Source organism: Bombus huntii, chromosome 14 (assembly GCF_024542735.1).
Source record: "Bombus huntii isolate Logan2020A chromosome 14, iyBomHunt1.1, whole genome shotgun sequence".
Lineage (NCBI taxonomy): Eukaryota > Metazoa > Arthropoda > Insecta > Hymenoptera > Apidae > Bombus > Bombus huntii.
In genome coordinates, this window is record NC_066251.1 from 4,640,520 (window position 1) to 4,660,666 (window position 20,147).

General features: G+C 36.4%; 1 protein-coding gene across 2 annotated transcripts in view; it reads right to left on the reverse strand.

Moving 5' to 3' along the window:
• LOC126873382 (fl(2)d-associated complex component) overlaps window positions 1-20,147 on the reverse strand; it is a 49,870-nt gene that overhangs the window by 14,664 nt on the left and 15,059 nt on the right. For both annotated transcript variants that reach the window (XM_050634203.1, XM_050634204.1), the window contains exon 3: window positions 1,100-1,162. In XM_050634203.1, coding sequence (XP_050490160.1) covers window positions 1,100-1,162 — 63 coding nt within the window. The remainder of the gene's footprint in view (window positions 1-1,099; window positions 1,163-20,147) is intronic.

Genomic DNA, 20,147 nt, shown 5'->3' on the forward strand with positions numbered 1-20,147 from the left:
GGTACCGCGCAAATCTCATTCCCTCGCCAATCATCGTCTCTCCTTCTGGCAAAATTACGAATTAGGCTTGATTATGCCTTGTCCCTGGCAATAAGAAAGAAAGTAACGAGGTTACCTCGAGCAACCTTGAAGAAAAAAAGGCGAAGGCAAACGCGTAAGAAAATGCAGCTGACCTAATCTCCATTGGGACCAGTCGGGGGGACCTCTCCCGCACAGTGTTCCAGAGGTATTAATTAAATCGAGGGTTACCTCGACATTTCACTGAAAATTTCTTTCATTCTACGCCAGAATTAAGTGGTAATTTCTCCTTCTGCGGCTTTCCACTCAATCGAAATATCCGATTTTTATGACCAACTGCCGAGTGGGCCGAGAATTTTTCAAACCTGATTGACCAGGGAAAGGTCGTGCACTACTAATCATTACGAGTATTTTTTTCTTACTGTAATGTGGTTGATAATCGATACAATAAAAAATTTTTTAAGTAGTTTTGCAGTGAAGATAAAGCGAAGCTTCACAGAGAGAAAGGTAAAATTTCTTCTTAGAATTTAGCAAGGATTGCTAATTCGTGAAAAAAAGAACATTGTAGTTTATATTAGAATTATACTGCTGATTTTTAAAAAGTGTATTTGCAGCATAAAGTAGAATTTTATAAAAGAAGAGAAATTTTCTCCTGAAATTTGCCAAGGATTAATAATTCGCAAAAAATGGAATTTTGTAGTTTGTATTATAACTAGACTGCGGATTTTTATGCAACTATGGAAGATAAGTGCAAAAGATGCATAGAATATACATAACGTGCAAAAATATATAACGTATCCAAAATATAGTACTCCTTATAATATTTAACAAATACAACAAATGTCTATCTAGTTTCCATTTTTTAAGTTATATTTATAAAAATATAAATTTGCATAAGTATCCACAGCCTAATTATTATAATGGTAAGACGATTGACATTCGATCGACATGTTTAAGTCTACGCGATTATTAACATTAAGAAAATTAGACATTTGAATGTTAGAATGGAATACTTTTAAAAAAGTATAAAGTATAATAAATAAGATGAAGATCTATCGAAGAGAATCGTTTACATGCTCACCTCGTCTTCCTGAGAGGACGCTAACTCCGGTTCGTTCTTCTCCAGCTTCGTCAATAGTTTGTCCTGAAACAAAAACATATTTGTTAGCAGAGATTTCGCTGAAAGTGACAGGTTAACAACTAACGTGAATCGATTTTTTCTCTGGAACAAACATGTTGAAGGCCTGGGCGTTTTCGTAGAAGGCTGAACAATTGTGATATAGTACTTCAATAATAGTTTCCGGTGCTATTATTGCACCGCGCGTACTAGGAATCGATCGATAAGTTATGTCTTTATCAGTTCCCTTGGATTTTTCTTTTTTTACAAACCACTTTACTTGATTAGATTCCACGATTGCAAAATTTTGTCACTACCATTCCCTTCATTTGTTAATTACGCCTAAAATAAAATTAGAGGATTCACAACAAAAATAATCAATATTGACTTTATTTATTTTCATGATATTTGCAAAACTTTAGTCCTACTTTTCTAATATTAGCTATGTATCTCCAATTATAATATACTGTTTCCTTGTGATAAATAAAACAGAAAGTATTTATCTTTTCCAGACATTGGAAATTAATTCCGGATAATAAAATTGCGAAGTTTATAAGCTGATTAGTTTAGTTTCTGAGAGACTGCAAAGAGAATTTCGTAGAAATCAAACTGTCCCCCGGAAAATTGCTAGGATGTCGATTGAAAGGCACGTTCTTCAGCGAAGTTTAAATAGAAAATTAGGCGGCCTGTGATTCGAGATGGTCCACGGCTAGTGCGTCACAGTGAAAAGTTGCTGTACCAATGTTGCACGGTGGTGGGGATATTTTGCGCATCATCCCCCTAATATCTAGAAAGCACCCTGACCCAGATACACGTACGTGCGGAACAACCGGACGGTCCTCTAGCAGGATCATCCGACATCAAATGAAAACCTCCGCGACATTCGCAATCGGGTTTTATGTCAGGCGTTTTGTAAGGATTGCCGCAACGAATCGTACGCGGCAATGTTCGTGGCGATACATCGGAAATTTCGTCCCAGTCAATTTCGAATATCTGCTTTATCGTCAGCGAAATTTCGAGCCAGTTCCAATCTTATTTATCGTTATCGTTAGCGATGTGGTCGAGTTCTGTATTTCCACGATTTCCAACCAATCGTAATCCTAATACGAAGTTTCACTTTACGATGTTTGATTTACTAGATATTAGATATTACGTTTTATTTTTGTGTATTTATGAGGTATTTTGATTTCGAATTTCAAAGCGAGTATGAATAGGGTTCGACTACGTGCGACAATTTTTAACATTTGAAAACGCTGCAGTTGGAGTACAAAAGCTATAGAGCTATTGTATGTTAATCGTTTTCGATTAACCCACAGATAAGTTTCTGGAAAATTGAACATTAATTATGTATATCGTTATTAAAATAGAGGAATTTTGAAGGAATGGAGTTGATCGATTTGGATATCGATTGATTTAAACGATTCGTATAGGAGATTATATACAACGTGTTTTCAATTTTGTTCGGTATTATAAATAGGAAATTATCGCAAGAAACTTGATCCCATTGCTGTTTATTGTTCTTTTGGGTAGTTTCGCCATTTCTGAAAGTAGTTCGTAGCGTGTAATCACAGTCGATTAAACTCCTCAAAATTCTACAATCGTTAGGATAATGGAATTACCGCGAGGAAATTGTGCAATTTCTATTCGATACAGAGCCGATCGACAGCGTATTTGCAATCGTTTCCATCGGAGTGAAGAAGTCCATCAAGCATTCGATTAGTTTGCAATTTATTGCTTCCAATTTTCTCGGTAATTGTTATAGCGCGTACACCAAATCGATCGAGCAATAGTCTATATACATATTTTCTCATACCGATGAAATCTTCACGAAAGAGTCAATTTGTCAAGCTCGTATCTAAATGATCGTAGATTCCGGTTGACAGACTGCTCCTGGAGAAAATAAACCAGTGGTGTAAGACTTTTTCCAAACAGGAGAAAGGTATTTATGTTGTGCGAATTTAGATCAACAGATTAGTGGTAATTATGAAACACTTTTCTTTAATTAAATGTGTTTTTCTCAGAACCGTATTTTTCAATGGAGCCGACAATGTAATCGGTTTTCTTTTCATTTTCAATCTTTGCGCGTATTTTCGATGGATATATTATTTAACAGATAAAACAAAATTATCGAAAAACCATCTGTCTAGAACAGAAAACACAATAGAAAAAAATAAATATCTAAAATGTTATTTTAAAAAGTGACATTTTCTGTATTTTTAATATCTTTTATTTCATTCAGGCTCGCATCAGCCACGCGTTTGATCAGTATCCTGTCAACCAATTGAACTCTTATTTTTTCCAAGGTTCATACTACTATACTACTAATAGTAGTAGTTTAAAACTTGTTTATTGTGTTGAATGTTCGTCCATTACAATCTTAGAATTAGATGAACATTCGATGATAATTACACTTATATTTATTCTCAAGACTCGTACTAAGTGAGATATAATTGACACAATTCTGATTATTTTTGCTTCAAAATGTTAATGAATATTTCTAAAACGCAAACAGATATGTGCGCAAATAATATAATCGATTCCATAAAATTTTATGGTTTGTTCGTGAAACGGTTGCGAAGGAATGTAAGCAATGACACTTTAGGCTCAAATATCCCCGTAAATCTGATTGCTTTGAATTGTTCACCGGACACTAATGGTCCAGAACAATTTTACGATAGAAATTGTCTAAAATTGGAAGAAAAACGAGGCTAGCGTCATGCTCGAGATCCTCCATTCGAGGTGCTATAGATCTCGACTCTCGATTTCTGTCAGTTTTGCTCCTGCAGCTATCGCTGACAGGAATCCGGTTCTTTCGCTGATCCTCTTGTCTTAAGCTTCTTTTGTCGATATGATACCACTCTTTCTAACCTCTTTATTGTGTCGTGTAATCATCATCAGAAGAGGTAATAATCAATGAATAATGATCGTTCGTTAAAATCCTCGCGAGTGTTCGATGATCGTTTATGTGAATCCTTTTCTATTGATCTCGATTAATTCTACGAGCTAATTAATTAATTAGTTCTATGGTTCGTTCGAATGAAATGCAGTGAATGCAGCTGAAAGTGGTAGAGTATCTGTTTTCCTTCTTTGTTCTAAAAGAGTCACTTTTCTAATGCGCGCGTATTCGGAACGAAGGAGGCGAATAACGGCGTCCATTTAAATTTTCGGCGGATTGCCTTAGCCGACCACGTTTTACATAAAAAAGAGCCTCTGAATGGTTCTTTTCACGGATAGAATACGGTGTCTGTGGAAATTTCGGTGCCTTTTGTATGTTAAAAAATGTTATTCACCCGCTGAATTTTCTAGTTGAAATTTATATTAATGTTTAAAGTTATCCATTTGCCTATTTTCGACGAAGCGTATTTTAATAATAAAATTTAGCATAAAAATTGAAACTGTTACTATTTTATTCTATATAATCACCGTAGTTCTGCACAATAGTATACCGATGGGATTAAACTGATCTTTGGAAGGCGACATCCAATATTGAAGGTGGGGATTGTATCACAATTATCAAATCTTATAGAACTATTTTATCATTCGACACACTCTTTATCTTCAGATTCTTTTTATTTCCTGAATTATAAGTAGGATCTTCTAAATTGACAGAGAGAGTTCCAGTGTTAATACAAGCGTTGCTATTTGAACGATACATATATGTATGTAATAGTGCAATGTATATAGTAACAGCAAAATTGCATTACTGCTCTTTTTTAATAGGTAGTTTATAGTCGTGTGTAGTCTAAATTTTGCCGATTTTTACGAATTATGGTGTATATACGCAATAATATCTTTCGTAAATATCGTTGTAACTGTTTAATACCTTAATTGAATGTCTTTTAATAAGAGGGAAGTTTTTGGTAGGAAGTTTCAGAATAGGAAACTTCCTGGGAAACAATTAAGGATATTTCAAAATAGAATGATCAAACTTTGAACAATCTAAAATGTTTCGAAACAACTTAGAATGTTTAGGACAGAAAACTTCTTGGGAAACGATTTAGAGGAGTGTTTAATGCACCAACACATGTAACGTATGTACTGCTATACTTCCACTTTAAAGTTCGAAGAGTAGGTAACAAGCTACACGAGATTCAATGGGAATCCATTACCATAAATTAAACGCATTAATTAGAGCGTGCTATGCACCAGCTTTCTAAGATACTATTACTAAAAACCTACTAATCGACTAATAAATTCGCCTGAGCGCCGTTATCACGTGGAATAACGATTGCACGTTACGCTGTCGTATTATCGCGATGGTCGTAGTAAATAATTTCACGTTACAACAAGATCACGGCTATCAAGCTACTGTGTCCTATTAGATTAACAGTACTAATCGATATTACGACAGCCTAGCTTCCTTGAAGCGATTCCGTCTCGCTTGACTTTTCACACCACGGTTTATCGTCACGTCGCAACAATACTTGCAGTTGATTAACTTCTTCTTAGACTTTCGAACACTTTCACCGTCGTTGAAGAAACCTTCAGTTTCCGAGTTAGATAGACTAGGTTTGCAGAAAACGATGAGCTGTCAATTTTGTAGACATAAAAGAGAATCAGTTTACTGCGATGTTGTTATGCTACAATCTGTTTAATCAGTTATGTAATACCCATCGTTTTTTATTGTCGCACCGTTGTGGAAGCCTATTTATTTCACCGTCGTAGAAAGAAGTTGCTTTTGATACAGAGAAGAATAGAATAGAATATATAAATAATTTTGCAAAGAAAAATGGTAATAGTCTGGTGCTATGTGTAGAGGACAGGCATTTTTAATAATGTGAAGAAGAATTTTAACTAGTTTATATCTATTTTGAAATGTATATCTCATAACTAACCAAAAATAGACTTCGTCTTCTTCCATGTCTAATCGCTACGATTGTTCGACCTACATTAATTTGTACATACAACGCCATTCTTATAAAACGACTTTACCGTAAACTGCGGCGTATGATCCAGCTCGAAGCTGATTTTCTCGATACGATGAAAAATCAACGCTATTTTTTCCATCAACTCAAAACCTTTTTGACTTCAAAATGGAATGAAATTGTATCTCTAGCGTAGGATAAAAAAACAACTCAAACAAGTTACGTAATGACATATCGTTGGTCTAGGACAATTCACTATGACACAAAATCCTTCGTCGTCCAGCGATCCTGGAATCAAGGTGAGCCATTTTATTGCACGTTTATTCTGCTCGCAGACAATCTATTATTCGGTAAGTCTAGGGTTGAAGTTAGAGAAACATTCATCGTCGGTGCGGTCCGTTTCGATAAAAATTTAATCGCCAGGAGGCACGATAGTGGATCACGCGATAGATCGGTCTGTAACGAGACAGAACAGAAACACTGGGTATCCTTCGTCCTCGGCCGAAATTACGGACAGTATCTCGGGACGGTAAGCGACGTGGCAAAATTTACCAGGCCATAAACGCCGTTGCTGATTTACGTTCCACTCGCGCATGGAATTCCGGTTTGCGACGCTTTGTGAATGTTCGTCGTTTATGGTTTCTACTGAAATATTAAACCACGCTGCATCTGTCACTATGTATCGTGTGCGTGACGTTTCCTTCCTTTGACTTGATGAAACAACGATAAATTTGCGAGTGGATACAAGGAATTCATGGTCAATGTGATTTGCAATGGTGAAGAGAAACGTTCGCTAAATGTATCAAGTGCGCTAATTTTTATTATATTTATTTCCAAGCCAAGGTCCAAGTTAGTAAGTTTAGTGCTTCCAGTGTTGCTTTGAGTAGTTGCGTGCAGCTAGATATCTTCTCAATAAGTTTGGTTGAATACAAAAATTCGTGGTAGTCTCAATTAACAAGACGGCCGTAATGTGAGCTACACTTTGAACCTCGTCGTTTCATCAAACTCGAATATAAGAAACTCAGATTTTTGTAATCTTCCAAACGATGGTCTCCGATCGGCGTGTTCTACCTTATAAATCTGTTGTTCTTACAAATCATCCTACCGTATCTCTAATGGAAATAGTGAAAGAATTTCTCTGTCGGGAGAAAGGAGCACCGAACAGGAGAGAGGAGAATTTAGATCGTGAAGTGGAATCGGTAACGCACGCGACATCACGTGCCGTTTTCAGGTTCAATGACGAAGACCGCGACGATTGGTCGAGGCCAAGCGTCGCCATGCAAAAAACAACAACGAACATTCCAAGTTACGTTCGCTTTCTGCCACCAGGTGAGAATCCACTGCACGTAACGACGTTGCCAGCTGGTACCTGTTCTTATTGTTGTCCTATCGACGTGGACCAAGATATAGAGTACCTGCTTTTTACCAGGTACGTCGGTAATTAATTAAAAAATTCTTAGAACTTGTTCAATCTTACTAACGACAATGTAGGAAAATAGAAAATTGTTTTATTAAATTATTATATATAGAGTTCATTAGGTAGACTTGCGATAAATGTCTAACTAACTATCTTTAATTATCAAATTTTCAAGTAACAATTTTACGATATAAATAGAAATATTCTACTAACGATGGTATGAAGAAGCCTCAAACTTCATCTAAATCATTATTCTCTGTTATATTAGGAGGAATCCAACTTGTGGGACGACGTTAAATATTTCAGACCCGTATTCCTTGCGGAAGAGTAATTTTAACGACAGATATCCAACAGTAATTTTCATTCACGGATACAGCGGCAGTGCGAGGGCAGGAAGTGCCACGGCAATAAGAGACGGTACTCTTCATTATTCAGTTAGTTATTCATGTGTTATAGTCACCGTCGAACCATTTTTAATTAAATCCTCCTCCTCACGGATCATTATTATGTTCCGTTTTCTCGTTTAAAATTAATCCCCTAAACTTTAAGATATCTAACAACATACGTTCGTTCCTTAATTCATATTCAGTATTTATTTTCTACTCGAATAATTTTTTACTTTGAAATTGTGTTTTACAATTCAACAAATTCACGGAAAGTTTACTTTTTGAAATTAAGTTAAATTGTATTTAAAAATTCAGGAAATTTACTGACTGCGATAAAACAATTAGCATACATTGGGTCAAATAATATTGAAATATTATACAACAAGTTTGATCATTACGTGCAAAGTTTAAAATTGAATTTTAAAATGTCGAAGCTTGGGTGACACGAATAATCCTACTTTGCTATATTGGACGTATTTAGTAATCGTCTCGTAACGACTAAATTTAGATCATTGAACATTATCGATTATCAAAGTGTTCGTTTCGCAGACACAGAATTTCTGAATGAATTTACGTGAAATATTCCGATATACATACGTATATTATCAGATTTGCCAAGACAGAGCTTGGTAGACAGAAACTGATGGAACTAGGCTGGGGACATTAGTAGCTACAAGAATCAAGTAGACAAGCCACTGTAAGACATTTTGACAGGATGATAAATCGTGAATCTCTTGAAAGTTCACCCTTTCACTATGGAAACTTCCCCGTACACGCGGGATCCATATTTCTGGCCCGACTATGACATTCACTCTGCTCCTTTTCAACGGCGAACTCTACTGTGCTGGCCACAGACAAGTTTCCAAATCGTTGGGAACTTTCCGCGACTCGTTTCCATACCAGTGGAATTGAAATGAGTAAACTTGAACTTGAACTACATCCATCAGATGACTAATATCTTTTAAGAAAAATATATGTATATTTATGCCCTCTGGCCATTGAACTAGGACCACGTGCTAAAATTTAAATTTCTCATCTATGAAACTACATCATACAGATGGTAAATTTCTTTCTTGGACTGTAACAAATTATTCAATACGTAAATAATTATCTATATGCAGATACATACATAACAATTACTTGAGAAATTTATATAGTATTAGTTTACCAATATATATTCTTATTTAATCGAGATTTATTATATCATCATAATTTATAAGAAGCTATGCATTTGAAACGTTTTAATATTAACTTTAGTGTTAATAAATTAAGTCTTTAGCGTTAATATTAATCGTATGCTATCGTAGAATGAAATATTACTTGATATTGACCATTGAATCAACACGACGACACTATATCATAAATAGAAAATTGTCTTTGGCTATCCAAATTATTATTACCATAGAATTTCCTTGCATCTTTTAATTCTATAAAAAAAATTTCAAAAATATTGAGTGGCTCTAGCTCAATCGACAAGATACAATAGGTCCCTTATTCACTTTCAAGAATACAATTTTCCCTCTGATAAAAAATTATTGGCCATCTTTCAGTTTACCTGAAACGAGGCGAGTACAATATAATCTTAGTGCACTGGACCAAATTGGCCGGTCTGCCATGGTACGTGACAGCGGTTCGAAACACGAGAATAGTCGGACCTCAGGTCGCTCGTCTGGTGAATTGGCTGGACGCTCAGGGAGCGATATCCCTAGCCAGCTTGCACGTAATTGGTTTCAGCTTGGGAGCCGAGATCGCTGGTTTCATGGGGAAAGCTCTTGCTCCGCGGAAGGTATGGAAATTTCGCTTATCCAGAGTAAGAAGAAATTTCACTTTCACCAAAGACGTTCAATCTGAATTCAGGTTGGAAGGATCACAGGATTGGACGCCGCCTATCCTCTTTACATGAACACGGGCGGAGACGGGCATCTGACAAAGACTGACGCCATGTTCGTCGACGTGATTCACACCGATGGTGGAAACTTTGGCTTCCCGAATCCTCTGGGTCATGTCGATTTTTATCCGAACGGTGGCAAACCTATTCAGCCTGGATGCAATTTGGATAGTGTTATTCGGAGAAGTGTGTCGAGACTCATCAACCAATATAGTATGTACTGAATCTTCTGCGAATTATGAACTCATTTTTTATTAAGATTCTTCTTTATTAGGCCAAAAATCTAAAAAAAGTCTAAAAAGATTGGCGTAAGAGATATAATGAGATCAACGATATTGGTCATAAAGTTAAGGTTTAGCTTTCAGTCCATAAAGTCTATCATGAAGGAAATTTAACCATAGTAATATCATTGTTATGTTTTTTGTAATTATCGCAAACGGTAACTTTACTTATTAAATTATATTTAATCGTGGTAAAACACAACATTTGAAGCTTTAATGCTTAAAATTATTCTATAAATTTTGATAAATAACAGAAATATCCAAAAATAGGTATGCAGGGCAATTCCATAATACTTTCAGCAGGGAAAAGAAATAAAAAGAAAATGGCCAGTGACTTTTTATAAAAAGGAGAATTTTATTCTTGGAAGGGAATAAATTATCTATTATATCGTGGTCTTTGAACTAGAAATTACAGATTAGTTTTTCTTTGCAAAAGAATTCTATGAATAAATATAATAAAATAATCATTAAAATAGTAATGATTGCCCACGATAGCGTTAAAGCTTTATATCACAACCTCATTATATTGCTCCCATAATTTAATTTCCCTTAATGAATGAATCGCTATTTCTTTCTGTCTAGTCGTCTGTGGACATAACAGAGCATGGATGTTTTATGCGGAATCCGTGACAAATCCGTTTGGATTCCCTGCCAGTCAGTGTCCAAAATGGCACCCGAATATCCAGGCACAGTGCACGTGGACACCTGATGTTTTAATGGGCTTCGCGGTGGATTCTAGAGTCAGAGGGAAGTTTTATCTAAGAACCAACGCGCAAGCACCCTTCGCGAGGAACGCAACTGGGTACATGAGAAAATGATATTAGTTTGGATGAACCAGACGAGCAAAAAATCCCAATTCTTTGAGTATAGTCCGAGAAAAAAGAGGAAACGAGGATTCTAACTAACTAATGGACGCTCAAAGTGTAACGACAATATTCACAAGAAACTGCACAGTTCATCCTAGTTTCATTAAGTCACAAAAAACGGCGAGGAACATCGTGGAATAATTTTTTCGTAGGAGAAGATTAAAAGTAGACAAATTTAAAAGCACTGAAACCATCGAAGTAAGAATATTCAGTAAAGATATTCTCACAGAAATGGCGAAATAATGTTGTGGAATAATTCCTTGACGAAAAATATGGAAATAAATATTGATAGATTATAATGATCCTGAAAATCGATGCTCGAAATTAGGAATAATATTATCGAGAAATGGCAAAGCATTCTCACAAAAATGGCGAGAAACTTTATAAAACAATCTCTCCGCAGGAGAAAATAAAAAATCGATAGATTGATAGACAAAAAAATTGATATAAAGGTTCCTGTTATCAATTGTGAAGAATGTCAATAAAATTGACTACCATCGAACGCGTAGTTTCCCTCCTTTACGACCACGGATACGGGACACGAGGCAAAATGGTCTGCAATTTAGCATTATTTCCGATGCGCCTTGGCTACTCACGAAATATGGAAATTCCAAGGGCGGTCTTCTTATTTTCTATTTTAGACAATCGATGAGGATTGGAACGACTCCCCGAGACGGGAGTAATTGTGTTAAACATTGCACAATTCATCAATTCGGAAACAGGAGCACAATGAGGAGCGAAGATCACGAAAAAAAACGGAATTGGATGATCTCCAATACTGTTCTGAACTTTTGCTTTATTGTAATATCACTGGGTCAGAGATGTTCAAAAATTATGCAGTCTTTGGAAGATAGTTATAAATAAGAAGAGAAATATCTATAATATTCGATGACTAAAAATATCAAACAATTCTCCAATCTCTAAAGTATTTCATACATAATCGATGATTTTACTGGGTAATTAAAAAAATGAAGAAATTTTAACTTAGACCTTCATTTGATAGGAATAATTTAGTCATTCTAATATGATTTTGATTAACATTCTTTGTGAATGACATTTATTATCTGTTAATGACGAAATTGTTTCTGTCGACTGAAAATATCGATGATGTAATGATATTTGCACGACAGAAATCATTTTTAAATCGCTGGTGTTTATAGGAGTACACTTATGGGAGAGTATAAAAATGCACATAATGTACATAATGTAAAAAACATACATATGCAAAATATCCAAGATAAAGTACCTGTTACAATATTTATTAGATGAAATAAAGTACCTAAGTCTTTTTTGTACGTAACTGCATGACCAGAAATACTCCAAAATGTCTAAATATTTATAAATAAAAAGGAACGTATCAACAAATCTTTCATATTCTACGTTATAGACGAATTACTTGTCAGATGCATTTCAAAGAAATTAAAAGTTTCCTATAAAACTCGAACGTATCCTGTTGGCGTCAAAGACTTTCCAATTCGTCGAGACAACAAAAACGTTTCTAGAAACGGAAGCTACTATCCTCCTTCACCTTTTTTGCCTTTACCAGAACACACAGAGCGTGGATACTTTCCAATGATCCAGGCATCCACGCGAGACAATGCTTTTCTGAGTTTTTCACCAGCAGCGTTTTCCACGTCGGTTTCGTGTGGAGAATGGGTGCAGTCATTTCCAAGCACGAAAGAAATCGAACCAGCTTGAATTGCATCGTGCTATCAGCCTAGTTTCTCCCTTCCTGATAATTAAAAATTAACGAGAACCTCTTACAACGCTTATTGTTAACGATTCTTCCAACCTCTCCTTTATCTCAAGGACGACTGAACTTTCCGATGAGAATTTTTGGTATCCCGAGCGCGAAAACAGAAGTTTCGAAAAGCTGCCACTCTAAAATCCAAATGTTTACCCGGGAGTGCATCGAATCAGCTAGTATCTGGTATTTTCGAACGAATCCAGAGTTCGAGTGGTCTGAAGTGCTCTCGAAAAGTCGATGGAAGCGCATAGTGGAGACTTTCGTAAGGTGGTTACGTAACGGTGGTGGTCTAAAACGATTATCCAAATACCGGTCGAAATTTGTTAACGATTTAGCTGAGCTACGAATAGAAGAAAGTGGACCAAAGAAAAAAGAATCCAAGCAAACTCGAGGAGCGTGTCTTGAGAAGTAGTCGAGGGTGCACTTAGATGAATCGTAGACGTAGCTCACAATAGAGTGCAATTCCGAGGAATCGATGGAATGATTTATGTAAAGTGGTGAACTGTGTTTGTCCGACTCCTCTTCCTCAGACTACCTCGACCGAATTATCTGCAATACAGTGAATGACACTTTTTCAAGCGAAGTATTGTTATTTTTGACGAGTGGATACCAAAGAGAAGGATCGATTTTTTAAACTCAGAAATGGGTATTATATGTATGTGTAAAATTATTCAAAAATATTCTATATACTATCTACATATTATTTTGAGACTGAAGAAATCTAAAGTTCCATCATTTTCTGCGTGTCATCTTTGTTTTTCTTCAGCTAATTTCAAACATTTAGTCATTACTTCGTCGTAAATTATTTGAACAGTCAATTGTCCTTTATATTACTCATTACATCGATAAACCTTCACATTTGAACATTAATTACATAAATAATACGCCTCGGTATTTAACGAGATCATTTTTAATGTTAATCATACGTTTAAAGTAACTATTCACTTGTCTTGCTTTCTAATTTTATCAATATAATATAATTTAATTGTATCAATCATTATTAATTTTGAAAAGTTTTGTGTAATACATTTAAAATATTCAAATACTCTTGTGAATCACAGTAGATAGGATATCAAAATGAATTTAGCAAATCACGTACTTAATTGTAATATATCGCATCTACGTTTATCAATAGATGATTCAAGTTTCGCTCCTATTCATTAATTCTCCACTAGTTGTACACTTTGGGAAAATTCACGTAAGCGCTGCTACTATGAATCGATCAAAATGTCCGGATACTTATAAGCGTTGAGTGTACCTGCACGCGAAATCTTGCAATCTGTACTGTCGGTCAGTCAACCCGGCACCGTACGTTAAAAAATTCACCACTGACAGGTCGATAACGATCGACGACCTATGGCCAGGGTTATAGATGACCCTAGTCTTGAAAGACCACCGGTTGTAAAGACCGGACACGAACGCGCCGTGCATCGTCCACGTTCGACCACATTTCTCTCTGCTGTCATGGAAATCCCACGAGTGTCGTGACCAGCTGTGTTCTCGTCACCTTCTGCGGAAAACCAAGCCGAGTTTCGCGCGAGAAACCGATTATCCCTGTTGTTATGGACGCTAATGGCTCTTTAATTAAAGTTTCGCTGACGGCGATCATTCAAAGTCCGATCGAAGACGTTCGAATTACCGGAAGAAACTCCACTTTTTTGCCGTAAGCTAGTCCGTTCTTTCACTGACGTTCCAATTAAGTGAACTTAAAAATTCTTCCACGAGATTCAACTATAAAACGGAACTTAAGCCCAAGTGTTGAAAAGTACGCTCCAGACTGTAAGTACCGGAATACTTATGGAAACTTAAGCGAACTTGAAAATTCGTTAAGAAATTATTCAAACATTTAAGAATTACTATCTCGTCCGAAACGGTGTTATTTCATTTGAATCGTTGATCTTGCTCGAGCACAAAATTCTGGTCTGTTGATCGTCTCTTTATTATTTTAGGTTAACATTCGAATTCCGCGTGAAGAAAGTAGGAAATCTCAGTATTGGTGAGTGGAAGTGTAGAGTCGATGTTGGTTTTAAAGTCGAAATTCCATTTTCTGCAGCAGATTTCCAGAAGCGTGAAAAGCACAGGTTATTTATGTGGCGACTCAATAAGTGAAACGACAAGAGAATATCTAGGAGCCGGGGAAATTCTCTGTGGTTTTAAGACACGTTTCACTTCCACCTCGAATATCCCCCGGAGAGTCTAATGTTGTACTCGTTAAATCTATGCTTAGCTTTCTGACTGAGCGAATTGAAATTTATTTCGAGACTAATTTCCGAGAAGCTCAAAATACCAGCGGTCGCATATTTCTCCTTACATAGAAGTTTGTTACTAGGATCGATAAGGTGAGATTGGATTTGCTAAATGTTAAGTGAGGCACAAAATTGCTATTCAAAAATATGTTCCTTCTATGCGAAGATCTGTGATGTATGATCAATACATAATAGCTATCTAGAAAAAAATGAAACATCAAATACATGGAAATGATATAATGATAAGGACTTGGAAGAACACCGATTATCTTGATGTTATAAATAAGAAATTCATGACGTATTTCATTGTAGAGGAGAGTTTATGAATTTTTTAATAAAAATTATATATATTAAAATTCAATTCCCATATATATATCGAGTTCAATTTCCATCGTACATTAATATAATACAATATTAATGCCTGATATATTCTAACGAAATCGCTGACTATGTTCATCACAGCGACCAGGTTTCCCAGAATAAAACGAAGTGGAATCCAATAAGTGGAGTTTTAAATATAATATATATTGATGATAGTAATATCATTACAGGGACTCAAATTTACCCTACATACGCTATTCTTGGCAAAATATCAATAAATCCAATAATTATGTAATTATTAAATAATAAAACATATCTGATGATAGTGGAAACATACATATGTATTGGATAATAAAATAAAAAATATTCACGATAACGAAAAACTTGCATCGATGCATCGATGAAAAGTATCCAGAAATTTCTCAGCAAATTGATTCCAATGAGACATCATAACGTTATTGGGTTTACTATCGCTGTCAGTGACAGTGTTGAAATCGATGGAATGGAATGAAGTCTAGTTGGCGCAGTCTCGGCTGCATTCAAATCACAGCGGTGTATCGAGGCTTCGATCCAGCATCGATGAAGGTGCATTGTCCCCCGCGGAAATAGAAAACGAAACACGAAATGTCTGGAACCTCTCTCCAGAGCAGAGACAGGGCGCCTATCTGAACTCGCTCGTATCGATTTCCACCTTTGTTCCTTTGTTCTTGGCGACTCAGATTATGAACACGTCAGTACGATACCAGTCGATGCGTTATTCCGCCCCCGCTGCATTACTTTCCGTCTGTACACGATTGTGTTCCTAGAACAGCTCGTGTGTCCAAGGGGTTGTCTACCCCTTCGGCCACCCTCTCTTTACTCAGCGTTTCCTGGCGTGTTGCACGCCACGTGAAATCTAATTTTTTAACGGAACTGGAAGTGAATCATGTTTCTACGATATGAGTTATGTACCTTCGGAGCTGAGAATTTTACCCTTCTAGACAGCTTTCGCATGGAAATACCAATATACTGTGTGAGGCATGTATATGTCAGAAATTTTTGATAGCTGAGTGCGGTATACTGCTTGGATGAAACATTTAAAACTGTATGCAACTGTATGAAATTGCATTCGACTTTATGGAATTCTATGGAAATACGAACAGAGTATGTGAGATATGTGTACGTTATTCTATTAATTCTATATAGCTGTATACGATATATGTATACGTCTTGGACGAATTATACAGAACTGCATAGAACTGTATGGAATTCCATAAAAAATTTGTGGAATTGAATGGACAATTCTTACAATTCTAACATAAATGGAATAGAGTGTTTCTCAATCTTCTTATCAGAAGCCTTGACCCTCGACGGTGTCATAAATTAAACCCTTCCCTGTACCGCGTCGTGGGCTAATGGAAATCAATGGTTTTGCGAACATTTCGTCGGTTAGAATATTCACTCACTCTTAGCAGCAGAACGTTAGAAGGTATGCTGCGTGTTCTTTAGCTTCTTAAATAAATCTCACTGACTTCTACGAACTCTATGCTTTATTCCGTTGGGAATTTTTTACATGAATAACAATGGTACAATTTCACTGTGCTGGAAGATTAATGTGCGACAATGTCGAGTATGTTCTGGTGACGTCACGTGATTATTTCCGCGAAGGAAAAACTTACGCAGCCGGCAGTGACGCTCGAGGCAGTAACGCCTCATTAACGCTTTCCATAAATGACGTGATCCTTCGTCACGTGCCACCACTTGTTTCCACATCCCTTGTGTCACGCTTCATCCTCCGCTTTTTCAGTCTCCTCATCCGGTTGCTCTCATAATTTTGTATGTCATTCCGTGTGACTTCGCCCGACTCGCACACGTGAGATAAAGATTTCTTTGCTTTTTTTCCATGAAATTTTTATATCACAGATTTCTCGTCCTTAAATCGAAGAGGAAAGAAACTGAGAAATCTTGTTGCTTCGTGTATTCCTCCATGGTCCATTTAATGCTTCTTCTGAAACGAAACGGCAGCCTAACGTTCAGGAAATGTAACAAGTCTCTGGAGGTTGCTACCGGTTGGAGACCGGTCTATAAACGTTCATCTTCGCCAGAATAGGTTGTCATGCTCCGCTATCAGCGTAAAGACGCTTGTAACAGTAAACAGTTCTCTCTAAATTTGTACACGAAGAGGTACTTTACAGTGTAATAGGTAGTGTAATACAGACTGGCTGTTACTCATTGAACATAAAACAAGATAAATAACGCTACATTTAACAACGTTGTTCACCGTGAAATCTATGCAGAAACTAATGTCTGCAGTCTGTTATTTTCCACATAATTCTGAATTTCATTCCCCAGCAGCAGGAATGTCATGCTCAATATCAGTATCGATCCCTAAGGTTTCCTATCTTTCAGTTGCTTTAAAATTCACATCGTCTACATAAGAACTATATTTTTAAAAAATATCATCTTCTAAATCAATAGCATCGTTGCTTGCACAATTAAATAAAATATCTGCATAAAATTCATCATCTTTTCATTTTTAATATTTTTTCTTGCAGCACCTAAAGTACACGGTATTTCCTTATTCTTTTATCGTATATTAAATGGTGTCTCGTAATATACAAACTTGTATAATCTGTGCAAACTTCTAGACTGCATCTCAATATGCTGTAGCTTAAGCGACTCAAATAACCCTACCTTACTATAATCTTAATTATAGATACGACGATTATGGTATTACCATATTCCACCACGAAGACAAATTACGCCACAGTCTGCTTATACATGGAGCCTCATTAAGCCTGAAGGCAGACTGAAATATCATGACTATTCTATTTCTGCCGTGTGCTGTAGTTCGTCCAGAAATCTCGCCTCCCAGTAATTAAACTCTTCGTTTCAATTGCACTGGGCTTCCCAGCTTCGGTCTTTTTCCACGCTATTTCTGTCCCTTTTCTGATTCTCCGAAAGGCGTCGATCTCACGAAATCGAGATGAATTTCCGATTTAAAAAGCTTCGTTCGATGGAACGCGATTTTCTAAAGCCTTGTCATCTTCGAGGTTAGGTTAATTTTAATTGGTCTCCAATGCACCAGTTTTACGGCGAGCTTGAGAAAATTGTAGCGCTCGGAATAATCATGATTTTTTTTCTCATCCCTTCACCTTATTCCAAACCCATTTTGTCTCGCAGTTCCGTTCTACCGACCGTTTTCCTTCCATTACGGTGAATTATACGCGGTACAGTTTCATTCATCCTTGAAGATGCAACCAGACAATAGCTGTGAATCCACTCACGCGTTGCAATTTCGCAGGAAGTTCCTCGGCAGCCATTAATGACAACGGGGAGAGTTGCATCGTCACGGAAGCACCGAATTATGTCTTCCAGCTTGAACGAATCTCCATTAGACAACATTTTATCGTGTCGATTCAGCGATTTTATCCGAAACTCTTAGCAAGCTCCAAGAGTTGGAGATTTTAAGAAACTCGGCATCCTTTCCCTCTTGCTTTTAACTTGGAAGTTCTTTTTTACGTAATCTATTCGCGAAATAATACGGAATAAAATATGACAATACGTTGAAAGACATTACGATCCGGTGATTGCGAAATTTAATTTAAACTCGATTCGATCTAAAACTTTTAAGGCGCTTTGAAAATTTTAAAGACCTCCATGATTTATCTTTGCTTTTAGTTTCAAGGGCTGTTTACAACTACTTCATTGCAAAATAGCACAAAATGAATTCAACGGATATATAACAAAATATTAAGATTCATAGATTGTGAAATCTCATATAAAACCTTCGGTACGTTTTAAAAATTCGTTTGCTTCTATCTCGCATCAGAAAATATTGCAAAACTATCTAGCCCAAAAATAACGTCGAATGAAAATCTATCTGAGATCCGAAGACTACGAAAGTGAATTTAACTGATTAGATAAACATCGAAATTATACAGAGTAGTTTCAGTTAGTGATCGATTTGCATTCCAAGCTTCAGTCGGAGATTAAGTTATGTTCGGTGAAATTTTACGATTTCAATTCGATATCCGTCGATGTATCGCAGTATGTCTATTCCAAAAATTTCAATGAAGATATTCCATGCAGGTTCTAAACTCTGACGAAATTGGAACTGGAAAATCTTCTGGAGTTAGATAACAGAAACTCTAAACCGAAATGCTCGGTTACACAAGTAGCGTGGGACTATTTGTCGCGAGATCCGAAACGAAGAACGCTTTCAAACTCGTAATCCGATTTCGTGGGCGTTTTAAACGTCCCATGATTACCCTCCATCCACGTGAAAGCTAACAAACTTTCCTCTTCTTTCCCTAGGGTAAATTTCTCGTTCAAAAATACTCCGTAACACGTATCGAAGAAAGATATTAGAAAAGTTTTTAAGTTTTCGTGCTTCAATATAATATTCATCGTTATTTATGGTTGTTTTTCAACTATCTGACGATACATCTAACTCGACTCATTTTTGCTGGTGAATTTTTAAATTTCTGTTATCGAACATACTCTGCCAGCGAATATTTAAATATTGGAAAATTTGTAAAAGATATTTTTAAGAGTTACAAGAGAAACGCGATAAATTAAGAATCATACGTGTCGACCTACCTTGACTTGTACTTCATCGAAGTAGCTCGTATGAATTTCGTGGAAAATTCTGCGAGATAATAGTCAGATACTTAAATAAATTTAATCTTCGTTGCGAATATGGAAATTCAACTGACACAAGTGTTGCTTTAATGGAATATAAAGGAAAATACGTGCATGCAGATGGATAATGTCATTTTGACGATCATTACGAACCACCCTCATCGTTCTAACCGCAGCACAGAAACACGAAGATAAATGGCGAACATCCTTTACAACAACGTCGTTAATTTTTAAGATTACTCCAACGTCCAAGTGCACGGTTGAGAGGCTCTTGTAGAAGCTTTGAGAGTTAGGTCCAGCAGTAATTAGGCCTGCGGAATATTTAACTACCGAACCATTCTGTTCTGTGCGAACCTGAACCGATCTATCAAT